This window comes from Leuresthes tenuis, unplaced genomic scaffold (genome assembly GCF_036924035.1).
Source record: "Leuresthes tenuis unplaced genomic scaffold, fLeuTen1.0.hap1 SCAF_17, whole genome shotgun sequence".
Classification (NCBI taxonomy): Eukaryota; Metazoa; Chordata; class Actinopteri; order Atheriniformes; family Atherinopsidae; genus Leuresthes; species Leuresthes tenuis.
In genome coordinates this window covers 10,333,323-10,361,169 of record NW_027325371.1, presented here as the reverse complement: position 1 = coordinate 10,361,169, position 27,847 = coordinate 10,333,323, and the positions used below count along the sequence as shown (strand labels likewise).

Below are 27,847 nucleotides of genomic sequence, written 5' to 3'. Positions count from 1 at the left end.
TACTTCATATCAGCACAGTAATCCAATCAGTGTGAATACATCTGAAAGGACTGTGCTTGCCTTGTTCAAATGCCTTTAAATATTGGACATGTCCTTACAATAACCAATCGTCTGAGCCATCTCTGAACATTTCATTACGATGATGTGCTGAAATGTGTTTCCCACAGCTCTTCAGATGACACCTTCAATGTATTTGGCTTAGAGTTGCCGTTGAGGAGCCAGTTGAATGTCTGTCCATTACTCGCTGGAAACAAGAGTGTATTTCTTTCTTGCAGCTGTTCTTTTTCACATTTATCATTAATACAGAAAGTCAGACCTAAACTACACTATTTAATTTTTCTTTTAAATAACATGTGATAAAATAGTACATACCACCCCCCTTGAGTATTTAATTTACACCCCAACCATAGTTATTAGTTAGTTATAGTGCGTCCCATTAGCCTATTGTTGAGATCATGACAACTAATTGTTGTATTTTTATATTCACTATATATTTGTTATTCAGTCGATGATTTACGACTCAAAAAATGTAAAAACCCATGTATTTTCTTCAATACCAATAGCTGACAATAGGGGGCGATATTGCACTTACAAAAGCTGTTTGGTTGAACCATGAGGAAGTGACTGACTTTCTAGCAAACTCCTGTCAAGATGGCACCGAGTGGGCTAAAGGCGGTTGTCGGAGAAAGTAAGTGACAAATTTATCGAAATTGATCAGGTTTCATTAGTTTATTGCTGATTGAATACATAAGCAATTTGTTGGGGTTAATTTTGTTGCAAATTTACAAACTGACGCTCAACTTCCAACACAAAAGCCGTGTTGTGATCGTTGGTGGACCAACTGTTTCTTCCTGCTTCACTCCTGATTAAAATGCTAACGTAACAGAATGAAATAATGTTTTTCACGAAACACGAAAAAACCCAAAATGTAATATCGTCTAATCGCATCTGTTTGTATCTGCTGAACAGAATTGTGGTTTGTTTTTGTGACTCTTTACAGACTTGTAAATAAATTTAAAAAACGACGTCACTGGGAGAAAATGTTGTGACAGCTCAGGTTGAAGGCTAATGCTGGTTAGCTTATGTAAAAGGAAGTTCAGCAACTTTGCAAGAGATGGACATGATCAGCTAACACATTGAAGCTGTTAAATATAAGCGTTAACAAAGTGTCACCCTTTGTTACTCAGCCTTTTAACTTAAGTGGCTCGCATCTTTTATTAAGTTACCATGGTATCACTGAGTTACATTAGTGTGGATGATCTCTGGTTAGAAATGCCAATATTTGCAATTCAAAAAATCTCGAGAGAGAGGAAGCATGTTGTTCAGTAGGACGTCTATTCAATCATTGGTATTCCACAATATGATAGAAATGAATTGTTTCAACTCTCAACAAAACAAAGTTGAAGTCAGCACATAGATTACATCTTTTCCGTGTATCATGGGTTGAGAGATGGATGAGATTGCTAACAATTGTTTTTTGTACAGTGAAGCGTGACTATACCTTTTTATAAATTAGATCCAAACTCTATCCATGTAATTACTTTTATTTGTGTGAGGGCTTCGGACATGGGGGGTTCACTTTTTAGAAAAAAAATCCAACTCTAAACTGTGTGTCTAAACTTTATATGAGAGGGCTTGAGGAGTCCTAAAAGAGAGAAGTTGTGGAAACATGGCCTTGTATTATGGTTTGTAAGGTGATGCTTGCAAACACTCTTCTTCTTAAAAGTCAATACACACACATACATACACGCATTTGTCTTCTTCGTTCTTAAAATCTATTTATTTTTAAGTTTTCTTTCTCTCAATCATCATGAATCAGAATGTCCATCATATAGTCAGTAATGATACCAGCATCAAGTAGTATTTTAAGAGTTCATTATCTAGTGATTGAAGTACAAGTTAACAAGAGCACAAGAATACCATCCTATGGTTTCTGTGACATTCTGATAACCAGATAATTTTCATGTCAATTAGCACTTTAATTTATACTAATATAAGCTTTGTATCAGTCATGATAGTGTGTTGCTGATTAGGTTAAACATCGAAGTAGAGTACGGAACCTCACCTTGTCTCTGTGTAAGTTCTTATTTCTTTCGTCTCTTCCCACACTCCTTTCTTCTGTGAATTTTAAAAAGACACTGACAGTTCAGCTGTAGACAACTTGCATTTCAGGGTTTTCACAAGGAAACTGTTTAGCTGATGCATCCTCAACAATAGTAAGTCTGAATTTAATGACTTTTGCTGTGCAGGTTATGGCATACTCTGAAGGTTTGTTAGATTTTTGTTAAGACATTTTAGACAAGGTGGACCCTTTTCACTAAACCGTGGCAGTGTGCAAGGGACGTACTATAACCATGGGCCTTTTTGAAGTTTGCTTTTCTCTGAGCTTTGTGCACTTTATCTCTCTAGAGCATAAAACAAGGAAGTTGCACTCTGTCGGGTTTGTAAATGCAAATGCTAAATATGTCTTTCTCTCTGAAAAGTTCTGGTTGTCTGATTCAGAAAGTTCACATGTAACTTTTTATCATTACATTTTCTACACTTCATTTGATATTTCTCTCACCCTTTATCTCCTTACAGTAATTCAAACGAAAAAAACTTTAAATCTGTCAGATCTATCTGTCTGCAGTCACTTTCTGCCTGCATAGTCTTAAAACTTAGGTGTTAGTTTCAGTGAGAAAAAGAATTTAGTCTTCTTGACACTCCTGTTCCTCATCAGTGCGCCAAGCTCGTACCTTTTATCTGCCAGTAATCTCACACTTCCCATTACGATCAGGGGAAATAATGGTGTAAACTCTTCCTTTTTCTCCGTTTTGTTTCTGCTCTGCACCCAAGACATCTTCTCTTTGACTCATTTGGATTTGAGGTCTTATTCCAGGCATTGGTTTGGTTTGGTTTGGTAAAGCTCACCCAGATTTTTTTTAAAATCTGTATTTTCACAGAAGAAAGCTCAGTAGAAACATTTTTAATGACTTTTGCTGTCTTACTTTTCAGATGAGCTATACCCGTAAAACCTTTTGTACTTTTTCCTCAAAACAAATAAGGAGGTTGTGCTTATTTGAAGTTTATCACCCTAATTTATATCTTTCACAGCATACACAATCATAACGTAAATAAGTTCCGACTGAACACCTAAAGTGGGAATCATACACGTATCACATGAAATATTACTACTTGGTTACTTTTGTCTTGCAAACAGCATTGCTCTGGAGTCAGTGGTAAAATTCTCCCTGTATTTATCCAACTTTCCAATGTTTCCTCAGAGATTAAAAATATATATTTAACCATATATACATTTTTTTTTTCCTTTACTTTTACAGAAATTCTCAATGGGGTCATAAAGAGTGTGAAGAAGGATGGCGAATGGAAGGTAATAGTTGTCCAGTAACAACTGAGAAATAATTTTTTGGTTTGATTTTTACATTGATTCCATTCATGACCGCAGTTTATCTTGTATCTTTCTTTAGGTTTTAATTGTGGATCACATGAGCATGCGCATTCTCTCCTCTTGCTGCAAGATGTCTGACATTTTGGCAGAGGGGGTCACGAGTAAGTCTGCAGATGATCTTGTCATGTGGAGCATGAGATAAGAACTTAAACTCAACTTTTATGGTATAAACTCAACATTTATAGTATATGCTGAGAGCGGGATTTTAGTAGCTGGAAATGAACAGCAGTGTTGTCCCGGACACACAGAATACTCCTCCATGTTCTTTTCTGTGTTTATGGATAGGTGAACCACCTTAACGGTTGCAGAGCTGCAGTATCTGCAGTCAGTGACCTAATATCAAAATAAAGATGCTGTATATTCAAAGCAAATAGTTGTTAACCTAGTTTTTTTTTGTTTGTTTGTTCATTTGTAATTCTTTTCTTTTCTGTTTTCTAGTTGTGGAGGACATCAATAAACGCAGGGAGCCCATCTCCAGCTTGGAGGCCATTTATTTGATCACGCCGATAGAGAAGGTTAACTCTTTCCTTTTTCCCACGGCTGCGTCTGTCTCTGTTGGGATTATATGTGTTAAATGAGATTGTTCTTATATTCCAAATATTTTAAACAAAATGTTTTCAATTACAGTCAGTTAGTGCTCTCATAAAGGACTTCAAGGATGCAGCTTTCACTTACAAAGCAGCACACATCTTCTTCACTGACAGTAAGATGGAAACATTTATTGATATCGGAAAAATATGAAACTATTTTTGGATACACAGAAGTTACAAAATATAGAGAAAAAGTAAGAAAAGCTATGATTCTTTCGTTCTATAGCCTGTCCTGATGCTCTCTTTACTGAGATTGGGAGATCCAGAGTGGCCAAGGTTGTCAAGACTTTAAAAGAGATCAATGTTGCTTTCCTGCCGTACGAATCTCAGGTGGGAACTTTGTCTTTTGGTCTGATTGGTTTTTCTGTTTCTTAAGTTTCCAACTCCTCCTCAGAAAAGTCTCTGCCTATATTTGCCAGTTATATTAGCCAGTAATTTAGTTTTTTGTTTTTTTTAGTTGTTGCAAGGCAGATATCCCAGAGAGAGGATACCCAGTTCTTTTAATTTTCACCACTGTTTCCCAAGGTAGCAAACAAAGCTGATGAGATCACTAATATTACATCAAAATGTTCCAAGTAGTGGTGATGATTTTTTAAAAAATGGAGCTGAAAGATAATTGTCTTTTCAGCTGAGATGAATTATAGTTATCCTTATTTAAAGGTTTATCACTTTAAATGACGCCTTTCACAATACACTCAGTTCTTAGTGGGTTTTATTATTGTTAAGGTCATTTTTCAAACAGAAGTAAAGCTCAGTCCGTCTCTTCCCTGCAGGTATTCTCCCTGGATGACCCAACATCCTTGACCTCATTCTACAGTTCGAAGCCTTCTCAAGGTCGAGATAAAATGATGGAAAATCTGGCAGAGCAGATTGCGACACTGTGTGACACACTTAAGGAGTACCCTGCAGTTCGATACCGCAAGTATGGAAGCCTTACTTTAAAGTGCTTTTAAACAAGCTGGCCACTGAAATCAGTCAAAGTTATATAACACTTTGTTTCTAAGGGGGCCTGAGGAAAATGCCAGACTGGCTGAAGAGGTCTACCAGCGCCTTACTGCTCACAAAGCTGACAACCCAAGCATGGGAGAGGTTAGGAACTGCTACCCACACCAAGTCTTACGCTCTGCTCTGTCACTACACGTGTTTATCAGAAATGCTGAAGTGAATTCTCATTCTGCATTTTTCTGCTAAAACAACTTTTCCATGTAAGAGAAATAAAGGTAGATTGGGATTCTACAGCTCCTCGTCTTCACAGGTTGTGGATATTTCTTTGGTTTCTGGGGTTTACTTCTGGATTATTTTTCTCATCCTTTGCTGGAACTTTCCCCTTTTCCTTTTTTTCTTCTCTGTCTTTCTTAGCTGACACTTTCCTTGCTTCCGAGATGGGTCTTAACAGGCATGTATTACTGTTCCCTTTTTGCCCCCACATATCTCGAGTGCATTAACATGTCGTCCCATCTTAGCATTATCTGTATTTGTTTTTACTGAACTAAGCAGTGATACTGAACCTTTAAACTTTTACTGCACGACGCTGAATGGCTGTATAATAGTCGTGTTCGGTGAACTAGGTCACATGTTTTATATATAATTGAATCAAATCGGATGTTTCACTAGTTTTAGATGATAGCCTGAATGTGCTTTCCTTTTGTCTCAGGGTCCAGATAAGGCTCGATCTCAGCTGCTGATTGTTGATCGTGGGTTTGATCCCATCTCTCCTATTCTGCATGAGCTGACCTTCCAAGCAATGGCTTATGACTTGCTTGATATCAAACAGGACATCTATACGTGAGTAGACATCTTACTTTATGTGTGTTGATACTTATTTGCTTTGCCGTGTTTGTGTGCTGTTCTTCGTGTAAAGTTTCTGTTTGTGACTGTTAACATTAAGTTACCAGACAACTGGCATTGGAAATTCAAAAGAGAGAGAAGTGTTATTGGATGAAGATGACGAGCTCTGGGTTCAGCTCAGGCATATGCACATTGCAGATGTAACAAAGTAAGTTTATTTTTGCTTCCGCATCTCTTGCATCGTGCTCTCAACTTTTAGTCAGTAGTTTTTCCCTCGTTCTGAGTTTCTCAGTTTGTTTGTGCCATCGAAGTTAGACATGACACATCATTTTTTTTGGATGTTATGAAAGCAGCTTGTTCTAATCACAATGTTGCTCTTTATCAGATTGTTGTAAGAAAGTTGCTACAGAGATGCTGTAAATGTTTTTTTCTTCTTCCTAATGAAATATAGTCACCACCACACGGTGCACAGTGTTGTTATTTAACATTTTCCTATGTAAGATAACTACTTCTTTTCTAAATCCTTCGTTGCAGGAAAGTGACTGAGCTCCTTCGCAGCTTTTGTGAGAGCAAGAGAATGTGCACTGACAATGTAAGTGTCATTTCAGTAACCCACATTTTTTCAGTTAGTACAGATTTCCATGTGGATTGTTATTTTATGATAAAAACATTTTGAATTTCAGGCCAACATAAAGGATCTCTCTCAGATGTTAAAGAAGATGCCGCAGTATCAGAAGGAGCTGAGTTTGGTGAGTGAGAATGAGACAGCTTCCATTTGGATATATTTATTTAGTGATTATGATTATGGTTTTTCATTTGTAGAACATATTTTTGTTCAGATTTTAAGCAGGTTTTATAAGGATGCTTCTCTGATGATATCTTATTGATATATGGGACATCAATTCAGATAATTGGACATTGACAAAGACCCAGCATGTTTCCTTTTGCTTAGCTTAGTCTGAGATGCTGTGAAGCCATTCCAGTTAATATTTGTGTATACTGTTGAGTTTTTCTCTGTCATATCGCTGTTGTCATTCTTGTCTCTACGTTTGTGAATGATATTGTTTAGAAGGATTTGTATGATACCATGATTTTGTTGTTCTTTAACAGTGAATCTATGCAATTTCTTTACAGTACTCTACTCATTTGCACCTTGCAGAGGCTTGTATGAAGAAATTCAAGGCCTCTCTTGATAAACTTTGTGAAGTGGAGCAGGTCAGTATTGAGTGTATGATGGAAATGAGGCAGTTTGTGACAGTTCTTTCAGAAGGTTGTTCCAGTGCTGTTTCGGTTAAACAACACGATCATGGAGAGGAACGTCTCTTGTAGATAAACAGACTTCAATAACACGGTTTCTCTAACTCTGTGGAAGCTCACTTGTACTGTTGGCTGTCAATACCTACATCTGTAGTTCAAGATAAACAGAAATATACTTTTTGAATCTTTCACTTTATGCATTCTTAGCAAAATAACCCATCAATTTGTAGCTTCTATATGGTAAAGGATCAGCTATAATGTCAAGCTGTTATAATGACACTAAGTATCTTAGAGAGAATTTCTCATTTCCATGCACTGTGACCTCGACTTGACATTGTATTGCCCCTTAGAGGTATACTCAGATGCCAACAGTGCTGTCTGTTGCTTTTTTAATGGAAAATCATAATCAAAATATTACGTAAGAAGCTTGCAAACAGATATAAACATCCAGCTATCATGCCATTACTGAGAGTGTAATGATGTTTTATATGCATGCACCACATGCTATTGTATAAACCCCTCCACCAGCAAGTGTCTGGGATAAAGCCACAGTCCAAACCAGTGCCAAACACAATTTAGCTGTTTGTGTGTGCCAGACATGTTCCTAGAGGTGATGTATTTGGACTCATTTAGTCTGGTGGGAGATGAGTCAGAAGCACACAGGAAATTATGAGCTATGCATGCTTGAAGCATTATGAGGTACAAGTGTTAATGGAGTCTTTTTGTATGAGTAAATCACTCAGCTACACTAATGGATTGTCAGAATGGCTGAAAGCTACCACTTTAATCCAGTGGGCATGTTTTGGCTCTAAGATGGACAGTGTGATCCAAACAGCAACAGTTCTTTAAGCTCCCATTTGTTGAAGTGTTCATAGTACAAACAGCCAAGGATGGATTTATGCATGCCATGTTGCATCTCTCAGTTGCTCTCAAAAGGGGTGCTGTTGATTGGCCCCAGTGAGGCTTAGTTCAAAGTCTACATTAAGCTAAGCTGAAGTTTTTAGGGAGATAACTTACCACCCAGGATTGCATGAAGAGGAAATTCCAAGGCAATATTTTCAGCGTAGAAGCCCAAGTGGCCCATATTTCTAACTATCTTGACAGTTCATAGACTACAAATGTTACTCTGGGGGTTTGTTTTCCAGTCTGGTGCACTTTTGTTTTTAAAAGTGTTACATACATCTGTTTGACCTGTTAACAGGCATAGCATGGTCAAAAAGAAGAGGATGTAGATAAATGAATGGATTAAAGTATAGAAGCAAGTTGTCTTCCTGTTGGCTGTCAGCTGATGTCAGTTGATGATTGATATTTCAGTAGCAGGCATTATTCAACCATGGGTGTCTTCCACAGGACCTGGCAATGGGAGCAAATGCAGTAGGGGAGCCTTTGAAAGATGCCATGAAGAGCATTGTTCCTGTACTCCTCAACAATGACATCAACCCCTATGACAAAATCCGTATCATACTGCTGTACATTTTCCACAAGAAAAAAGGTCTGCTCTTGTTGCTCAGTGTTTTAGCTTTCAATTCTATTCATTTGATAAAATGTGTTTTTTGTGTGATCATGAATAGCAGCTTGCAAAATGTCATTCAACCTGTAAGCATGTTTACATGCTTTACATACATAGGCATTGCGGAGGAGAACCTTGCCAAGCTCATCCAGCATGCTAATATACAGGACTGCAGCAACATTATCACCAACCTGCAGAACCTGGGCTGCAACATCATAGCTGGGGTGAATTCCTTGAATGGGTTAAAGTCTCAGATTTATGCTAAAACTACTATTGTGCATATTTGTTAAATGCATAATTATTTTTTTTAGGGTCGCAATGCTGGGAAAACACTGCCAGATCGTAAGGAGCGACTGGAGAGTACGTACCAACTCTCTAGATGGACACCCATCATCAAGGACGTCATGGAGGTATTAAGGCCTACGTGAGATTTCAGATGTTGTTGGGCTGACCTGCTCAGTTTTGCATTTCGTGTTTTTAAACCATTTGGGTTTCTATTTTGCAGAATGCCATTGATGACAAGCTGGACAGGAAACAGTGGCCATTCATCTCTGACCCAGTGCCAATCAACACAACTCAGACCGCAGTCAGGTGGGTCCTGGAAACCAGTTTAGAAACACACATTATTGACTTATCAGTGTTTGTATGTGTATGAAGAAAAAGTTACTAATGGACATATTTGTGGAGATTTTATCCCCCTTTTTTTTTTTTTTTTCTCAAACCATTTTTAGCTTTTTTGTTGTGGGAAAAAAAAAACTAAGATAAGTGGCACAGCAGGGGAGTAATGTTTTCCAGTGAAAGCTTTTATCCCTGAAACTGAGTTTGGGCCAAGCCAAGTGAGCTGGAGCTGAAAAGGTGACACTCAGTGAGCTTTACTTAGAAAGCCCTACAGTCCCCATGTAATGATGCTTCTTCTACAAACCATGGACCTTTCTCTCATAATCTGCATTTGTCTGCTTCTGTTGATGTCATGTGTGGAATTAAAGAGAGCAGTTAATAATAGCCACGGCATTAAATATTGCTATATTTGGTGCATTACTGGATTGCTGTGTAAAACCAGACGTGACATGAATCCTGCCTAATTTGACCTGTTGACCTTTATGAAACGGATTAGCATTACAAAAAAGTATACATTATGCAACATGACGTTTTTAATCAGAGTGGAAAACCAGACTGTTTTTAGTAGTGATGGGTAATTACTGAATGGCAAAACTGACTCCTCACAAGCAGCCCTAATTTAGGTCATTGTTACTTGTTGCTCAATGATTATTATATTACCTTTTTTCAGCAGTGCACGATTTGGACACTGGCACAAGAATAAATCTCCAACAGAATATCGCTCTGGCCCTCGGCTTATCATTTTTGTGATTGGTGGGCTGTCGCACTCAGAGATGCGTTCTGCTTACGAAGTCACTCGAGACACCGATGGGAAATGGGAGGTTCTTATTGGTAAGCAGCTGCTGTCGAGGAAGTCCTAATTGAATCTGTCTTTAAAAAAAAAAAAAAAGTTACTTTTCTCATTTAAGTACTTTTTCTTCTAATAGGGTCCTCTCACATCCTGACGCCGACAGCCTTCCTTGACGATTTAAAGACTCTGGGCCCAGATCCTAGTTCTGAATCTTAGTCCCTTTGCGGGGAAGAGCACACAGGAATAAGGATAGTCTTTCATTTGGTTGGTAGCTTGAATCCTATACTGCATGTCTGACATATGAAGTAAATTATTAAGACAAATCTTAGATGTATTCATGGAAGGAAATGTTTGATTCTTTATTTTATTGTAGAATGTCCCTTTTATTGTTTTCTCTGAATTAGGTTCTGAATTCTGCTAATTTTAAATGGTACAGAAATGTTGAAGTAGATATGGTAGTCTTTGATTATTCAACAGTTTTCATCCAAATTCTTATTTTTGTTACTATGTATGTGATTTTGCCTAATTATGCACTCAGAAAAACATGATCATCTCACACCAAATGTATGATGAAAATATAGTGTAGTGGGTTGCACATACATACACACATACACACACACACACACACACACATACACACACACGCACACACACACACATTTTAGTCAAAAGTAGTATGTAGAAAGAGTTTTTCTTTATGTGTATTTTTCCACCTCTGGGAAAGCTTATTCTAGAGTCTTAACTGCTGTCATGATGAAATATTATTATTTGAAATATTTAATACTGCACATTACCATGTACTTTATTATATTATTGAGAGCTTGTGTGGTGGGTGTTTTTGTTTCTTAAATGGTTAAACAATAAAATAAACATTTGTTTCAAAAAGTGTTTTGTGTCTGTGTTCTGGAGAATCTTCAAATGTTTGGAATTTATTTATGGTAAACTAACATTTTAATCGGCTTCTATTGGAGTTTATGCTGAAAATTGTTTTAAAGCTCTGCGATATTTTAATAGCTTGCTCAACCACTCTCACATGCTTTCCTGTTCGCCACCATCTAAGACCAAAATTCATATTTAATGTTTATGCTGGGCATCAATTACTGAGTTGGAAATCTAGACAAAGACAAAAATCTTTTACATTGTACTGGTATATGTATGTCTGTATATATGTATCAGTGGCAGCTTTTGCTGATCTTGTACACTTGCACCATGATGATGATGATGTAGGGGCTTCTAAATGAACAAACGTGAGCTTTTAAGTAAAGTATTAGGTCAGGAGGAAGACCGTGGATGCCTACCAGTTACAGAGATCATCCCTCTGAATGCTAAGGATTATGTTTTCATCTGGGATTACAGATGGTCATATTAGGAACAGGGCAGTGGCTTGGGTCTTAATAGCAGTATGTTAATACTCTATTTAAAACCCCTTCTCTGTGTCATATTAAGCACACATTTGGAGTAGCATCACTTGGAATCATTTCCATTTTACATACAGCAATTCAGCTGAAAAGTGTTTAATGGAGTCTCCTACAGTCACGTGAAAATCTATTTGTAGTAGTCTTCTGCTTATCTAATGTTCAGTTAGGGTCCTGTTGGGTAGTTTTGTATGATGGCATCTGCTGCAGTGGACCCAAAGTCAGAAGCTGCTGATGTACAGGTAAGATGTTTGCAGCATTACAGTTTTACTAGATTCCATTGTGTCGTACTCCTTTAAATGGCTTTTTGAACAGTTTTATGTGTTTATGCTTCTCTATGTGCTGCTAATAACCACTTACTTGGCTTTATCTACTTAACAAGTTAAAAACTATTTCAACTTGATTTTATTCTGATGTTAGATTGATGTTTTACTTTGATCCTCATCTTTGGCTCTGGGACTTTATCTGTGATATGCAGATCCTGAGCATAATTAGTTTCTTGGAGGATAAATGAATGATTGAATTCTATGCGCCTTGTTTGCCTCAGGGTCCGGCTCCTCCGATCTCTGTGACCCAAAGTACTCCAGAGGGGGACATGAAGCAGCAGTTGGTACCAATAGATCTGCTGCAGGTTCCCTCACAGCGGATCCGTTCTAATTCTTTAAAGGTCTGTTCTGTCCCTTGTGTCATTCTGTTGACTATAAATTTCCAGTATTTGCCAGTACTGGTTAATTATAGGTAGTTAAATGTTTTTAATCTTATCTTGGTTAAATCTTTATCACAATATTTTCCCTAAAAAGGCAGAATCACCTGAGGAACAACAGCAGTTCATGAATATGATCTCCCATGGCCAGCGTGGACGTATAGACGACCAGTGCTGCATCTTAGATCCTAGTAGAAGTGCTCCCTGTTCACCCAAACGCACAGACAAAAACCCAGCTGCAAGTAAGTTAACTACCACGACTATGAATGTTATTGATTTTTTTTTTTTTATTATTTCTTTCTGGTAGATCCAGGTTCAAGTCGAGCTCCATTTTGATTATTACATTTTGCTTCAGATCCTGAAATGTTCTTCAACCTTTTGGCCAACACAAGTCAACGTCTTGATGACCAACGAGTATCTCTCCCATTACCAGGACAGCAGAATGAGAAAAAAAGCATTTCTGCTGGAGACTCAAGCTACATGTGTTACATGGTATCTAAAGTCCAGGTTGGTGCATTTTGGTTTTACAGAAAAAAACATTTTCATTGCCATTAAAAAGCAGGAAAAATAAAAAACATGAAAAAAACACGATATATGCATTTAGAATGTGGGTATTATGAGCTATATTTATGGAAATGCCATGTGAAGAAAGTTTACATAGAATTAGTTTTTTTTATATGTTTTGAAATTGTTAATAGAAAAATTCACACCAACTGACTATGTATAGCCAAAACGCTCAACATTTAGGTTCTGTTATGTAACGTAATGCATTTTCAGGGTTCCAGAATGGACGACCAAAGGTGTTCCCTTTCTCAAATTCGAACCCCAGAGACGCAATGTTCGGCAATGAATGAAAAGTCCGCTCCTGGTTCCGGACCTGCACGTTCAGCCTCCTTCAGCCCAAGCTCAGATATAGGATGGTCGAAGAGTAAAGATCAAAAATCTCCAAAACAGGTTCGTGATAAAGCAGAAATTTCAACCCCAGGAAGTCCTTTGGATAGACAACATCTATATTTAAAACACAGTGAGGCTTCAGTTCTCCTCCCATCTGTGTTTACATGTCATAGAAGTTTCTAAACATTGATTTGCTTCTGAGTCTATGACACTGACTTTTTCTTAACTAGGCTTTGACTCCAGCTGAACTTGATGGTTTTATGACATTATTGAGTCATTCCCAGCATAGTCGAATGGACGAACAGCGTTGTGTGTTGAATGTTGGTCCCCAAACCACACCCAAACACCAGTTCAGTCAGAATCCACCACCCCAAGGTTAGAATTGTGTTTGACCCTTTTAATGTTTTTTTTGTGCTTTTGTTGCATTAACTTTATTGATCTGACATGTTGATAGTATAATAGTGTACAAATTTGATCACAAAGCTTACATTTCTTTTTTTTTTTTCACTATCTTATGCCCAGATTCTGAAAAGCTCTTTAGCTTGCTGGCAAACTTTCAGGGCCAACGGCTTGATGACCAACGAATGTCTCTTCCTTCATTACCAGGAATACAGAATGGAGGTAGCACATCCACATTAACTCCTGCAGAAAAGGATGCAAGCCGCTTGTGTTACATGGTTTCAAGAGTCCAGGTTGGGCCCATAAGTAGCATGTTCTGTTCATTTCACCATTTTGAAATATTGTTGCCTTTTTTTCCCCTCTTTTTTTCCAAAAATGATCTATTAGTCTACAGAACAAGCATCACAACAATCTATTTTCCCCTCCACAGGGTTCAAGGATGGATGAACAGAGATGTTCTGCACCCCAAATCCTCCAGAATCTGAGTACGCCCTCTGCTCAGCGCAAAGACCTAATGTCTCACACATCTGAAAAGCCTCCCCAGACGTCAGCCTCCATCAAAACTGACCAACCTTGTCAGGTCAGTTGTAATTCTATCCATTACACTGCTGCCGGTTTTACCCATACTTATCCTACTCCATATAATACTTTTTTAAGCCTTTAAAATCCTTTCAGCAATGACAAGATAGACTTATCTCTATTTTAATGCGGATGTTTTATTATGTCGCAATGATTTTAAGTGACAGTGGCAAATTCTTTTATTTCTTTAATTAGAAGGAAGTGTCTCTAACTGAGCAGGACCGGTTCATAACAATGATGAGACGTGCACAAAGTGGACGTATGGAAGAGCAACGCTGCTCTTTACAACCCAGCCGAAGTACCCCTGCCACACCAACACACCATGGAAAGGCTTTAAATAACGTACCCATAGGTCAGAAAAAGGGACGAAAGGTCAAACATGTGTTTATTGTCTCTTGAGTGTTAAAAATAACTAACTATACTCTCCTGTCTCTTCAGCAGGTGCAAAAGCTGATTCATTTGTCAAGATTGCCACCTCTACAAAGGCACAGCCACCAGATGACCTACATATTGCACTTCCCAATCAACCAGGCATAAGTAGAAAACCTGAAGAAATGGAAAACAGTAGAAATACAAAGACTTACATTCCAGTAAGTTGCACATTTATTTTGAACTATTGGTGGCCCTCATTTACTTTGTCCCTTTAAAAAAGAAAATAATTATACGATACATGTTTTTTATAAAGAGTGTTTGTCACTTGACACTAAAATGAACTTCCTGTAATTAATTGTGATTAATACACTGCCACCCTGATAGATAATTCCTTCACAGCTCAACAACTCATTGTTGGATTTTTACTTTCCAAGGCCTCTCCACCACACATCATAGTGGATGAAGGTACGCCAGTCACATCTAGGAGCTACTATTCCAGGAGTTGCTCTCAACCGCAAATAACTTGTGCAGACTCTGCCTTGGCCCTACCAAAATCTGCTTCTTTTACCTCAGAAACAGAATTTGAGAAAGATCTAAATTCCCCAGCAAAGGTAAGCAAAACTTTGTTTTGATTTTATCAGAAGAGTGCCATGACGAACCTTTTTTAAAACCATAAAAAACATCAGTGTATTGTATCATCTGTAATGACTGGCACAAAATGCACCAAAGTAAAGTGATTTTGCACATGTAAGTCAAGCTATTGCCTTTTCCTGTTTTGATTGAAAATTGCTGTCACAGGAAAAAAAAAAAAGTAAGAATAAAATTTTTCTGTTTTGCAGTTGACAGTGAAGGTGTCCATGAGCATCACACCACAGCCAGTAAGTGCTTTGAAAGCATACTGAAATTTTGATCTTTTCCAAAGTAATTCTTAATAAAAAGGTCCTTTAACACTTTTTTTTTGTGTGTGTGTCTGTTAAAGGGACCGAAGCAGGATTATCAGATTCCAGAAGTCTTTCTAACTCTTGGTGCTCCAGGAGAAAATGTTGTAATACCTCTGAGTCCAGTATTTGGCCAACCCTTATCCTTAGATTGGAATCTTGTCCCAAAAAAAGAAGCTAAATCCAGGCACTTCTTCTCAAGCCATGCAAGTCCCAGGAAACCCCGTTCACGGCCATCATCTCCCTACCGTGGTACAAATAATAAAGCGCATCCTATAACTCCATGCCCAAATGCACAGGGGAAACTTGTGACCAGCCCAATAAGTCCAGATGAAGACTGCTTCTCTCTGATTGAGAAGATACACACAGCCCAACTGCAAAAAGGAATGGGTCAAGGGAAATGCAAAGGGGATCCTGGAAAGGAAAAGGGAGAGCAAGGAAAGGGAAAAGGGGTTGGAAAGAAGGAAAAGAAGAATGGTGATAATAAATAATTGTGACATTGTATTTAATCTGCTGTGGGAAATAATTGAAAAAAAAGTGAAATGTCAGTATTGGCTTGTAAAATAATTAGTCACTTAAAAGTGTTTTTGTTTTCTACTGCCGACACACATTTAGAGGCTCCTGCCTAGAGTTAAGTAATCGTTTCATGCTAGAGTTTGGTAGTTAAATGATTTATTTACTGTATGTAGTGGGCGTTGTTTTGTTGGTGAGAATTAATTGCTTTTCTCTGTCAAATTTAAATGTAGCATATACAAATGTTTTAATAATCTGATATCAAAACTGTTAATGTATGACAAAAACACACTGAGGAAGCCACAATAAAATTCAAACTACCAAAACATTTTTTGGATTTAATTTGGTTTGACTTTTAGTTAAATGTGGAATCTTGCTCCCCTTGGGCCACAGCTTGAAAACGGAGTGACCTCTGATCCTAACAAAAGTTATAATAACGTAATTCTTTTGGTCTGTCGTGTTAATACTTAGCTTTCATGTCATTGTTATCCTGACTAACTGGTTGATGAAAAAATGTAACTTTTCGAATTACATGGAGTCAAAAGAAAACGTAACACCAGGAATTTTCAGATGTTTATTGAAGATTTAGAGAAGAAGATTTCCGGGTTCATATTTTATGAACTCTTCAATGCCTCAATTGGATGTCGTTTGTTATTCAGCTGAGTCACTTCCCTAAAAGGAAGAAAAAGAAATATGTTTAAGCGAGAATACAATCAAATTCATTGCATACTGAATTCCATAAAAAGTAAAGTAGTATTTTAATAATGTAATGCCAATGCTTGATTTATTGTCAGAAAATTGCCAAAGGTTATGGAACAGTGCAGTATCCTGAAGAATGGTTGAACATTTTTGAGTACTTTTAACAATATAATCCATAAAGAATACAAAGTTGATGCATATGGTTCATACTGACAAAGGGAGTAAAACATTACCTTTCCAGCCTCGCGGCTCTTGGCTCTGAGCTTGTTGACCTGAGACTCAGCGATGTCAGCGCGCTCCTGAGCTTCTTCCAGCTCATGCTGAACCTTTCTGTGCCTGGACATGTGAGTGTTTGCCTGTTCCTCCTGGGAAGGGAATGATATTTTAAACGTTACTTACAACAGTTATTGCTGGTGTTATTTGTTCAGAACCATTCAGCCATAAATATTTCACTTACAGCCTCCTCAGCCTGTCTCTTGTAAGCCTTGACTTTGAGCTGCAGTTTGTCCACCAGATCCTGAAGTCTGATGATATTCTTCTTGTCTTCCTCAGTCTACACAGAGAAAATATTGTTGTTTATAAATTGCTAAAAGCAGAATGAAGGGGGAAATCAGTTAATTATTAGTAATATAACATTTTTATACCTGATAAGTCAGCTCCTTCACTCTCCTCTCATATTTGCGGACTCCTTTAATAGCATCAGCTCCACGTCTCTGTTCACCCTCGACTTCAGTCTCCAACTCACGCACCTGTTACAAGATGATAAATGATGAAAGATTTTAGTATTTAAAAAAACTGCATCCTCAAATTCATATCTCATGAGCATTCACAGTATATAAAGTTCATACCCTGGACTCCAGTTTCTGGAGCTGCTTCTTGCCACCCTTCATGGCGAGGTTCTCAGCCTCATCCAGACGATGCTGCAGGTCCTTGACTGTGACCTCCAGGTTCTTCTTCATCCTCTCCAGGTGAGCGCTGGTGTCCTGCTCCTTCTTCAGCTCCTCAGCCATCATGGCGGCCTAAAATGACAGGCAGTTTCAAGATCTTATTATTTGTCTTGTCAAATATAAATAAGTATTATGTGAAGTATCAATTCAAATAGAACAGCAGGCTCACGTCAGTGATAGCCTTTTTGGCTTTCTCCTCAGCATTTCTTGCTTCTTGAACTGCATCATCCACCTCACCCTGAACCTGGACGAAGTCAGTCTCCAGCTTCTTCTTGGTGTTTAGAAGGCTGGTGTTCTGAAAGTTTAAGAAATATCATAATATAGACACAAATTCAATACTGTATGTATTTTCAAAAACAATTTATTCTGAATATGAAAAAACCAACCTGAGAGTGAAGCAGTCCAACACGCTCACTAGCATCAACCAACTCCTGCTCAGCCACTTTGCGTGCTCTCTCTGTCTGTTCCAGAGCGGCTCTCAGCTCCTCAATCTCAGCCAACATCAGACCATTTCTGCGCTCCACCATGGCAACCTGCTCCTTCATGTCTTCCTGTCCTCTGAGAGCATCATCAAGGTGCAGTTGGGCATCCTAACAATGAAAATATGAGTTAGTCTTTACTATCCTTTCTCTGAAATGATTTTGTTTGATTTCTACACTAAAACCAAACTTGCCTTGAGCTGTCCCTGGACGTTCCTCAGATGTTTCTGGGCCTCAGCAGCCTGCCTGTTGGCATGGCTCAGCTGAATTTCCATCTCATTCAGGTCTCCCTCCATCTTCTTCTTGACTCTCAGGGCATCATTCCTGCTCCTGACCTCAGCATCAAGAGTGCTCTGCATGGAGTCAATCACCCTCTGACTGTTTCTCTTGATCTGCTCCATTTCTTCATCCTTCTCTGCCAGCTTCCTGTCAATCTCACTTTTGACCTGGTTGAGCTCCAGCTGAACACGGAGAATCTTTGCCTCTTCATGTTCTAGTGTACCCTGCAAGAAAAGCCAAGCAAGAGAATAAATGACTGTCATGACAGAAAATCACATCTGAACTTATGTTATAATACACAAATCAACCGATGCAGCAACAATCAAATAAAATACAAAATATGATACCTCTGCTTCCTCTAGGGCTGTTTGAAGTTCAACTTTTTCCCCTTCTACAGTCTTCTTGGATTTCTCCAGCTCATGGATGCTCTTTCCAGTCTCACCAATCTGTTCAGTTAGATCTGAGATCTCCTCTGCAGAGTTAAGACAAGAAAGATGAGCAAAGTTTTACGAGCCACAACTGACTATTTATTATTGTCTTGAATTCAGATAGTTAACATACGCTGCAAGTTCTTGTTCTCTCTCTTCATGGTCTCCAGCTGATCCAGAGCCTCCTCATAGGAGTTCTTCATCTTGAACAGCTCAGTGCTGAGAGAGCGAGCCTCCTTTTGGGCTCCTTCCAGCTCTGACTGACTCTCCTCATACTTCTGTTTCCACTCTGCCAAGACCTAGAAATGTATAATGAGAACATCTTGTGTAAAATTGGTCAAGTCTCGTATTTAGCTTGATTTTTTCCACTGTAACCTTTTACCTTGTCAAAGTTCCTCTGTTTCTTGTCAAGGTTGGCAGCCAAAGCATTAGCCCTCTCTACATCTGTCATGAGGTCCTCCACCTCACCCTGCAGCCTCTGCTTGGTCTTCTCCAAAGAAGCACACTTGGAGTTCACAGCCTCAATGGATTCCTCAGCATCCTGAAGGCGCTGGGCAAGCTTCTTCCTGCATTGAACACGCATTTTAATGTTTAAAAGTGCATAGTTGAATTTGAACACATTTCAAATTATCAAACTGTAGTGACTCACTTTGCCTCCTCCAGCTCCTCAGTGCGCTGGATAGCATCTGTCTCATATTTGCTTCTCCACTGAGCAACCTCACTGTTGGCCTTGGACATTCCTCTCTGCAACTCAGCCTTTGCCTCCTGCTCCTCCTCAAACTGCTCTCTGAGCAGATCACAGTCATGGCGGGCTGACTGAACAGCATGGGCCAGGGCGTTCTTTGCCTAAAATGTATGAAAATAAGTATTAATTGACTGATTCCTTTTGCAATACAACTATATGACAAATACAACCTATTCTATATACTGTATAGTCTACTAGTGGGCTGGGGAATCTGTAAATGTGATTTATTTTTGGAAATGCAGCTAGGAAGAAAAATTAAATGTTGAACTCTATTCTATTATGAATTTTATTCAGGGTTTGGACCAGTGCTATCTGACATATACAAATTGGTATTTTATAACTATTTGGCAATTTTCCACTTAGTCTGTAATTTCATTAATTTATTTACTTTTCATTCCCATTCAGAGATATACCAGCCATATGATTGAAATACAAATTATGAAAACCATATACTTTGGCAAATCCTATATTCAAGATAAGTACATCCATGATTATCAAGTAGAGAATGCAAATATGACATTTGGTACCTTCACTTCCTCCTCGATGTGTCTCTTAAGCTCCTCAATTTGCTGAGTGAAAGCCTGTTTGCCTCTGGTCAACTGGGAAATAAGAGCCTCCTTCTCCTCAAGCTGACGAGAAAACTCACCTTAAATAATGAAAATGAAAATGATTTTATTGGCTTCTTTGAAATGACTGAAAAATAAGCAGGTAAGAGAAAAGACAAATGATGATATTAACCTTCTTTAAACACATATGAAGCAACAGTTGGTTGCATAGCATTTCAAAATGTAAAGTGTGACATCTGTGATATTATTTACATATCTTAAACAATAATTAGGTTGATCATTTTACCTGTGTACTTGACTATGTGTAAGTTTAAAAACAAATGAATCAGCCAACTTATTGAAATGTTGCAATGAATGGTACTTTTTCTTAAACACAAATGAATAACGATATGCACATTTCACATTTTTGGATACAAACCATTCTCTGTTTGCAGTCTTGCTCTCTGTGCACTCAAGTCATTCAGTTGACGAACATTCTCATCATTTTTGGACTTGAGTTCACTTAACTGGTCTTCAAGAGTTCGACTCATTTTCTCGAGATTGGCCTGCAATTGGCATATAATTGCATGACTCAAATCCAGTAATAATCTAAATGATTTTGTAGTCACTCTTATAATTTGATAAATTGTGTTGTATGTTTTTCTTTCTGAAACATTCAGCTTACCTTTGCTTTGGCAAAAGACTCCATATTGCTGGAGAGGTCATCAATCTCCATCTTGTACTCGCTCTTTTCCTTCTCCAGCTTCTGTTTGACTCGCTGGAGGTTGTCGATCTGCTCTCCCAGCTCTGCAACACTGTCAGCCTGCTTCTTGCGGAGAGCTGCTGAAGTAGCTTCATGCTGCAGGGTAGATTCTTCAAGGTCCCGACGCAGCTTCTGGAACTCAGCCTCACGCTTCTTGTTCATCTCAATCTGAGCAGCTGTTGCTCCACCAGCTTCCTCAAGCCTCTCACTGATCTCCTCAAGCTCCCTGGAGAGGTCAGCTCTCTGCTTCTCTACTTTAGCCCGAGCAGCCCTCTCAGCCTCAATCTCCTCTTCCAGCTCCTCAATACGAGCCTAGATTTGATGATTGTAACATAAAGGAGATATCGTGAGTCATCCATGTTGTTTTCAATTTACTGATTTTATGACTTCTACATAACACATTACCTGAAGTTCCTTGATCTTCTTCTGAAGCTGAGCACCAAGAGACTGTTCATCCTCAATCTTGCTGAGAAGCTGGCTGATTTCAAAGTCCTTCCTTATTGTGAAAAGCAATAATTAATGTTAGTTCATTATTATATGGTTTACAGAGGGTACACATGTCCTGACTAAATTGTACCACTTACTTCTTGATTTTCTCATCAGATTGCTGCTTGTCATTCTCCAGATCCATTATGGATTCCTGGGCCAGTTTCAGATCTCCCTCAAGCTTCCTCTTGGCTCTCTCAAGGTCCATACGGAGCTTCTTCTCTTGCTCCAATGAGCCCTCAAGCTATAAAATGAATGAATGGTAATTCTTGATTGTAAGCTTCGGATCCAAGATTAATTGTTCAATCAAAATCAAAGCAATTATTTTCTTACATCATCAACTTGCTGTTCCAGCTTTGTCTTGGCCTTGGTCAGAGTGTTGACTTTGTCTTCCTCTGCCTGGAGATCATCCAGTGTTTGCTGGTGGGCCTCTTGGAGGGCTTTCTTCTCCTTGGTTAACTTGGCAATGGACTCATCTTGAGATGCCATCTCCTCTGTCAGGTTTTTCACCTGAAGTTGGAAAAAACAAATACAATTTTTTGAAAATGTATTCAATGTAGAATGTATAGTTTATAAAGATTTGTAATTTATTCATATTTTTGTGAAGTGCTGTGAGTCAGGGGTGAAAATGAACTGAACCTTGTTTTCTGTGGCATGTTTCTCCTTCTCCACTTTAGCCAAGGTGAGCTCCAAGTCATCAATGTCTTTCTTCAGCTCAGAGCATTCATCCTCCAGCTTCCTCTTCTTGGCAGTCAGCTCAGCATTGATTTCCTCTTCATCCTCCAGTCTCTCAGTTGTCTCTTTGAGTTTGGCCTCAAGCTGGATCTTGCTCTTAATGAGCCCCTCACACCTTTCCTCAGCATCCGAGAGATTTTCACTTTCCTATAGTTTGTACAATAATTGTAGCAAGTTGATAGTTTACAATCAGGAAAATGTTTGAAATAATCAGAATAATAGAATATATTAAAAACTGGCTGATAACCTGTGTCTAACTTTATTCTACTTACAGATGCCACTTGGAGTTGCAGGTCATTCTTCTCCTGAAGCAGCGAAACCATCTTCTCCTCAAGTTCCTTCTTTTTGGCCAGAGCAGTTGTCAGATCATTTTGCATCTTCCCATAGTTTTCCTTCATCTGAACCAACTCTTTTTCAGTTTCAGCACTCTTCAGAAGAGGTTTGATCTTGAAGTACAGATGCATCCATGGCCAGTTCTTCACATTCATGAATGAGCGGACATTGTATTGAATGGTGAAGATGGCATCTCTATAAAAGTAACACAAATTAGTTTGCAAATGTTTATTCTTGAACATCAGATTTTAACTTAATGTATAAGCTACTGTATGAGAGTCATACCTCCTCTCCATCATCTTGACAAACTCCTTCCTCATAAGGTAACCTCTACAGAGGGCCTGAGTCATTGTCACCAGCTCAGCCAGTTTCTCATCTCTCATCTCCTCAAGGGTACCCAGCAGACCAGCTTTGAAGAACACCTATTTTTACAAGTAAAAAGAAGAACCCATCAATAAAGATGACTGCACAGTGTACTTGTGCCCAGGTTTCGTATTATCCTACTGAATCGTACCTTTGTGTGTCCAAACTTGTACTGAGTATGGTCTACATCGATGGAGCCCAGCAGCTTCTCAGCAGCTTTCTTGTTGTCAATAAACTGTCCCTCAGGGATGACACTAGCATTCAACACTTTGTATCTGCAAGTTAGATTTTAATGTTTCATATTAACACCTTGGCCATTCCAGTGACAACACTCTTCTCTTCTCTGTACAAACTGTAACATGGCTTTCGTATCTAAACAAATTCAGCTACCTCTGCTTGAAGTCACCGTAGAGGATCCTGCTGGGGAAGCCCTTTCTGCAGATTCTGATGCCTTCCAGCACACCGTTACACCTCAGCTGATGGATGACCAAGTGATTCTCCATAAGACCTGCACACAGTACAAAATAAGTAAATTTGAAACTTTTCTGGAGGTTTTCATTGATGACTTTTAATTGTAAGAAAATAGCCATGCCATCACACAAAAACAACGAGACAAAAGACTATACTAGACCTGGGGTCTTTGATTCATTGGGAATCAGGCAACGCACAAAATGAGGATGAGTACTCCTTAAGTTGGTCATCAGTTTGCCCAAGTTCTCCTAGTAAATGAAATATTTACAGTTTTTAACAGGTCATTTTCAAAATTACAACTTGTTGGTTTCGATTGATTCTTGACTTTTGTTGACAGTACCCTGAAAAGCGCAGATACGGTCTGGAAGGAACCACCCTTCTTCTTTCCACCACCTTTTTTGCCTCCACCAGCGGCGTCTGTTTTCCGAAATATAAGATTTTATTATCAGGACTGGAATAGTGGAATGCTTGCCTTCCAACATCTGCTTTTTTAAATATTATAAAGTGTCTTCAAACTCTTTAATGATTTTACAGGTCTTTTTCCAAAAGGTAAACACATTTAGTGTCATTCAGGAATCATGTTATTAGACCCCTACCGTCAGCTGAAGCATGGGATGCATAAAGGAAGGCCAGCAGTTTATTGGAAGACTTCTGGTAGAGCTGAACAACTGAGTCGTTCAGTGGGTCCTTGTTCTTATCCAGCCAGCCAGTGATATTGTAGTCCACAGTACCAGCATAATGAACCAGGGAGAAGTGAGCCTCAGCCTTGCCCTTTGCAGGTTTTGGCTTCTCAAAGGCCTTGGTCTTGCCAAGATGCTGATCGTACAGCTTGTTCTTGAAAGAAACGTCTGTAGCCTTGGGGAACATGCACTCCTCTTCAAGGATGGAGAAGATTCCCATTGGCTGAGAAGAATTGAGATTTCAAATAAGAAGTCTAATGTAACAGTTTATTAATACATATTTACACCAACATTTGCACAAAAATCCTGATTTCTTTTCCATATTAACAGTGACTCACCTTCTCAATTAGCTCAATGCAGGCAGCCAAGTCCATACCGAAGTCAATGAACTCCCAGTCAATGCCTTCTTTCTTGTACTCCTCTTGCTCCAGGACGAACATGTGGTGGTTAAAGAACTGTTGCAGTTTCTCATTGGTGAAGTTGATGCAGAGCTGCTCCAAGCTGTTGTACTATAATCACACAGAGGGGTTTTAATTCTTGGCAAAATAGGGTTGATGTTAAAACTATTTTAGACGTTTTTCCAACTCACATCAAAGATCTCAAAACCAGCAATATCCAACACTCCAATGAAGAACTGTCTTGGCTGCTTTGTGTCCAGCATCTCATTGATGCGGAGGACCATCCACAAGAACATTTTCTCATAGACAGACTTGCACAGAGCACTGACAGCATTGTTGACCTAGAAGAAAAGATTTTAGCACTATGCCCCTCTTCCTGATCAACTTTTTAAAAGATGAATATTTTTAACAAAGTGTTTTTCATTCAATTACCTGTGGGACGGTCTGACCTTTGGTGACCATCTCATTTCCGACCTTGACTCTTGGGTAGCACAGAGCTTTCAACATATCAGCTGAGTTCAGTCCCATGAGGTAGGCAATTTTATCAGCCTCTGATTGAAATAGCATAAAAGTTTCAGGATCAAATTAATCTATATAAAAAGTATAGAGTTAGATACAGAAGACGTGTCTTTGAATGCATGTCGTATTTTATATAAAATATTGGTTGGCAGTTCCAGGGAATCCCCTGTGCCACTTTGAATATGCATGTTTGTTTCTTTCGGTTGGCTCCTTACTTTTAGCTGTGTTTCTTTGTCATGATATTGACATTGCAGCTTTGACTCTTATTGCATGTTGCTGCTCATGCCACCAGTTGGTATGTTGCATTACATTATTGCTGTATTCTTTAGAGATAAGCAGAAACACCTGCCTCTACGGTAATTCTGTTTTCAATCTCCCTTCTGAAAAGCTCTTGATGTAATATGATGAAATGTGACATGATATAATGGTGAATTTTTTAAAAATCAGTTTAATTACCCTCAGTGCCATCTGGTTCCCCCTGCTCCTCACGCTGCTTCTGCTTGAATTTCATGTTACCATGATGCATCACAGCACCAGTCAGCTTGTAGATGCCCATTTTCTCCTCACCAGTGAAGCCCAAGATGTCAATAGCAGTCTGCAATGCACGCAAAGCAAATCATTCAATTAAATCAGTTATTTTTTACATTCTGACAACTTATTCTAGATTACAATCAATTTACATCTGTTGCAATGAACTCCTCCACATCATTGATACTTTTGACTGTGATTTCACCCTGACTGATCATATGATAGTCATAGGGGTTGGTGGTGATCAGAAGAGCCTCTGAAAAATAGAAGAGGAAATGCATAAGAGAGTGCATATTGTAACATGGACAAATATTAATTCATTATCTAACATACCCAGGAGCTCAGGCTTGTGACCTGTCATCAATTGATAGAAGATATGGTAGCTCCTCTCAGCAGACAACTGGAAGGTGACACGGGACTTCTCCAGCAGATCTATGAATATTTGTTGGATGGAATGATGATAAAATTACGCAAGACACTAAATTTGTACACTATTAGTTACCACAACTGACTCTTACTCTCTTGCCGTTATAATTCACTCTATGCTGATACAATATTTGAAGAACAACCCAACTTAAGCACTTTTGCGGTGCCTCAAAACTGGATTAAATGTTTATTATAAGAATAGAAATACAATTAAAACTTACATGTTTCAATATCAGCTGAGGCTAGCTTGCTTGAAGCGCCAAAGTGGATTCTGATAAATTTACCCTAAAGATTTACCAGAAAATGTTAGATAGAGTGTGGGTAGCAATGTTTTGAAGAAAGTTGTGAAGATCAGCTGCATGATTGCTTACAAAACGTGAAGAGTTGTCATTCCTCACAGTCTTGGCATTACCATAGGCCTCCAGCAGAGGGTTAGCTGCAATGATTTGATCTTCCAGTGAACCCTACAAAGAGACACCATGAAGCAACATAAAAACAACAACAATCAGTTGTGATGAACATGTTCGGCGGTCGTCTTTACCTGTATTTTTCCTGATGATGTTGGCTCTGCCTTCTTTGATCCAGCCACAGCAATTGTTGCAAAGTACTGGATGACACGCTTGGTGTTGACAGTCTTTCCTGCACCGGATTCTCCACTGGGTTGCAAAAGATACATTTTCAATGCTTTGCTTCATTATCATAGAGTTTTGAAATATTTAGTCGTATAATCTTTACTTTGCAAGCATCGTCTTTTAAATTTGATGTGTTATGCTTACGTAATTAGAATAGACTGGTTTTCACGATCTAGAATACAAACATAAACACTTGTAAGTTAAACCTGACGTTCACATTCTTTGTCCCATTCTCATCCTAAATTCTGGAAGAACTTCATCTTACCAGTGAGCATGAACTGATAGGCATTGTCAGAGATGGAGAAGATGTGGGGTGGAGCCTCAATTCTCTTCTTGCCTCTGTATGCTACAACAACCTGAGCATCGTACACTGGAAGCCACTTGTAGGGGTTCACGACGACACAGAACAGGCCAGAGTAAGTCTGCAGTAGAAAACAGAGAGATTATATCAGATCTAACTCTTAGGATAGATAAAAACACAGTGTAGTATAAGACTGAAGCTTACGTAGATCATCCATGATGCAAAACGCTCTTTGAGGTTAAACAGCACAGCAGGCTCATTCAGGTGGGTCATCATGGCCATGTCCTCAATTTTATCATACTTTGGAGGGTTCATGGGACAAATTCCATCTTCTTTCACGGTGACAGTCTTTGTAGAAAAACGATGAAAATAAAACACAAAACTTAAAATAAACATGACTGTGTTAGTATATTATGTTATAGCTTAATAAAACTAATGCTTGTTCTCTGAGTATGTTGCAGAGTTTCATTAAAACAACTATTCACCTACCTTTCCTGTAATTGTATCCACTGTGGCTTTGCCACCCTCTCTTTTGACAAGTTTACCCTTGATATACATCTCCTCAGGATCAGTCACAAAGACTGCTGATTTGGCATCAAAAGGAGCAGTCTGGGCCTCAATCCTCTCCTTTTCTGGCTTCCGGAGGTAAATGGCTGCAGGGCCAAAAACCTCCATCTCTGCGTCTGTGCTCATGATGGCACTTTAAGTGGCTAAAAAATAAGATGGGATACAAGCTCCATTTATCTTGAGTCTCTCTTAAGAAATACTAACATCCTGATGGTACACCTATTAAGCGCAAAGTTTTTTGAAATTGTGACTAAAATAATCTGTGTACCTGCTTTGCTTCTGGAAGATGATGGACAAGAGTCAGATTTGTTTCATCGACCCTATTGATAAATTGTCAACCATTAGGTTAAACAAAGATTTGATTTCAAATTATAATTTCTAAAAAAAATAAAAAGTCCTTTGTCACATTTCTATGGAGAATTCCCTGAGGATCACAAATGAACCATTGACAATAGCATGATTGAATTACACAATTAAACAGTTATGTTGTTATGCACATTGACAATAAATTAGTGTTTCATTACTTTAACACACTGAAGTTAAACTCACTAACCTGAGATGAAAGCCCCTGCAGTTATTGTCAGAGGCTTAAGCGGCCTCTTTTATAGAGGGAGGACTATTTCCTCAGTAGGTGTGCCCTGCTCAATTTGGTCATGTATTCTTGTCATGTTGTCACTAATCTTGTGACATTGACATTTACGGTGATTAG

The 27,847-nt window shown here is 38.7% G+C and overlaps 2 protein-coding genes and 1 long non-coding RNA gene across 4 annotated transcripts; 2 read left to right on the top strand and 1 right to left on the bottom strand.

Moving 5' to 3' along the window:
• Positions 1–588: 588 nt before the first annotated feature.
• Positions 589–10,886, top strand: stxbp2 (syntaxin binding protein 2). Of its 2 annotated transcripts, none has more exons than XM_072369496.1 (19): positions 589–688; positions 3,321–3,370; positions 3,468–3,549; positions 3,887–3,963; positions 4,076–4,151; positions 4,265–4,368; positions 4,812–4,960; positions 5,043–5,127; positions 5,693–5,823; positions 5,927–6,034; positions 6,361–6,418; positions 6,510–6,575; positions 6,961–7,041; positions 8,434–8,575; positions 8,711–8,817; positions 8,905–9,003; positions 9,099–9,184; positions 9,885–10,042; positions 10,138–10,886. In XM_072369496.1, exons 1-19 carry the CDS (start codon positions 652–654, stop codon positions 10,215–10,217), a joined length of 1,776 nt encoding a protein of 591 aa, XP_072225597.1. In that variant the 5' UTR covers positions 589–651; the 3' UTR covers positions 10,218–10,886. The 2 variants fall into 2 exon arrangements, with proteins under 2 accessions (XP_072225597.1, XP_072225596.1); XM_072369495.1 differs by having other exon boundaries at positions 590–688; positions 9,882–10,042.
• Positions 10,887–14,359: 3,473 nt separating this feature from the next.
• Positions 14,360–16,006, top strand: LOC140273849 (uncharacterized). The gene is made up of 4 exons (XR_011908065.1): positions 14,360–14,581; positions 14,798–14,974; positions 15,203–15,241; positions 15,343–16,006. It is a non-coding gene; the product is annotated as an uncharacterized lncRNA (long non-coding RNA).
• Positions 16,007–16,374: 368 nt separating this feature from the next.
• LOC140273814 (myosin heavy chain, fast skeletal muscle-like) lies at positions 16,375–27,464 on the bottom strand. Its single transcript, XM_072369478.1, has 40 exons — positions 27,407–27,464; positions 27,061–27,281; positions 26,776–26,919; positions 26,536–26,692; positions 26,415–26,442; positions 26,180–26,294; positions 26,010–26,102; positions 25,860–25,923; positions 25,546–25,644; positions 25,365–25,468; positions 25,141–25,279; positions 24,598–24,716; positions 24,357–24,506; positions 24,106–24,276; positions 23,684–23,990; positions 23,428–23,504; positions 23,248–23,335; positions 23,007–23,124; positions 22,768–22,891; positions 22,539–22,675; positions 22,193–22,448; positions 21,825–22,067; positions 21,519–21,695; positions 21,284–21,429; positions 21,105–21,195; positions 20,622–21,011; positions 20,376–20,502; positions 19,919–20,037; positions 19,296–19,492; positions 19,029–19,212; positions 18,780–18,945; positions 18,566–18,690; positions 18,134–18,442; positions 17,847–18,050; positions 17,630–17,755; positions 17,362–17,532; positions 17,158–17,262; positions 16,971–17,066; positions 16,747–16,878; positions 16,375–16,486 (listed from the first exon to the last, which is right to left on the bottom strand). Exons 2-40 carry the CDS (start codon positions 27,262–27,264, stop codon positions 16,466–16,468), a joined length of 5,823 nt encoding a protein of 1,940 aa, XP_072225579.1. The 5' UTR covers positions 27,265–27,281; positions 27,407–27,464; the 3' UTR covers positions 16,375–16,465.
• Positions 27,465–27,847: the final 383 nt, after the last annotated feature.

Bases quoted from the DNA above. Each gene is read 5' to 3' on its own strand.
- stxbp2 (XM_072369495.1), top strand. From the start codon at position 652: ATGGCACCGAGTGGGCTAAAGGCGGTTGTCGGAGAAA. The intron at 3,964-4,075 runs GTTAACTCTTTC...TTTCAATTACAG, and splicing joins TGATCACGCCGATAGAGAAG to TCAGTTAGTGCTCTCATAAA. The intron at 9,004-9,098 runs GTATTAAGGCCT...TCTATTTTGCAG, and splicing joins TCATCAAGGACGTCATGGAG to AATGCCATTGATGACAAGCT.
- LOC140273814 (XM_072369478.1), bottom strand. From the start codon at position 27,264: ATGAGCACAGACGCAGAGATGGAGGTTTTTGGCCCTGCAGCCATTTAC. The intron at 26,295-26,414 runs GTAAGCATAACA...TTTGCAACCCAG, and splicing joins AACCAGTCTATTCTAATTAC to TGGAGAATCCGGTGCAGGAA. The intron at 24,717-25,140 runs GTAATTAAACTG...TATTTCAATCAG, and splicing joins GGAACCAGATGGCACTGAGG to AGGCTGATAAAATTGCCTAC.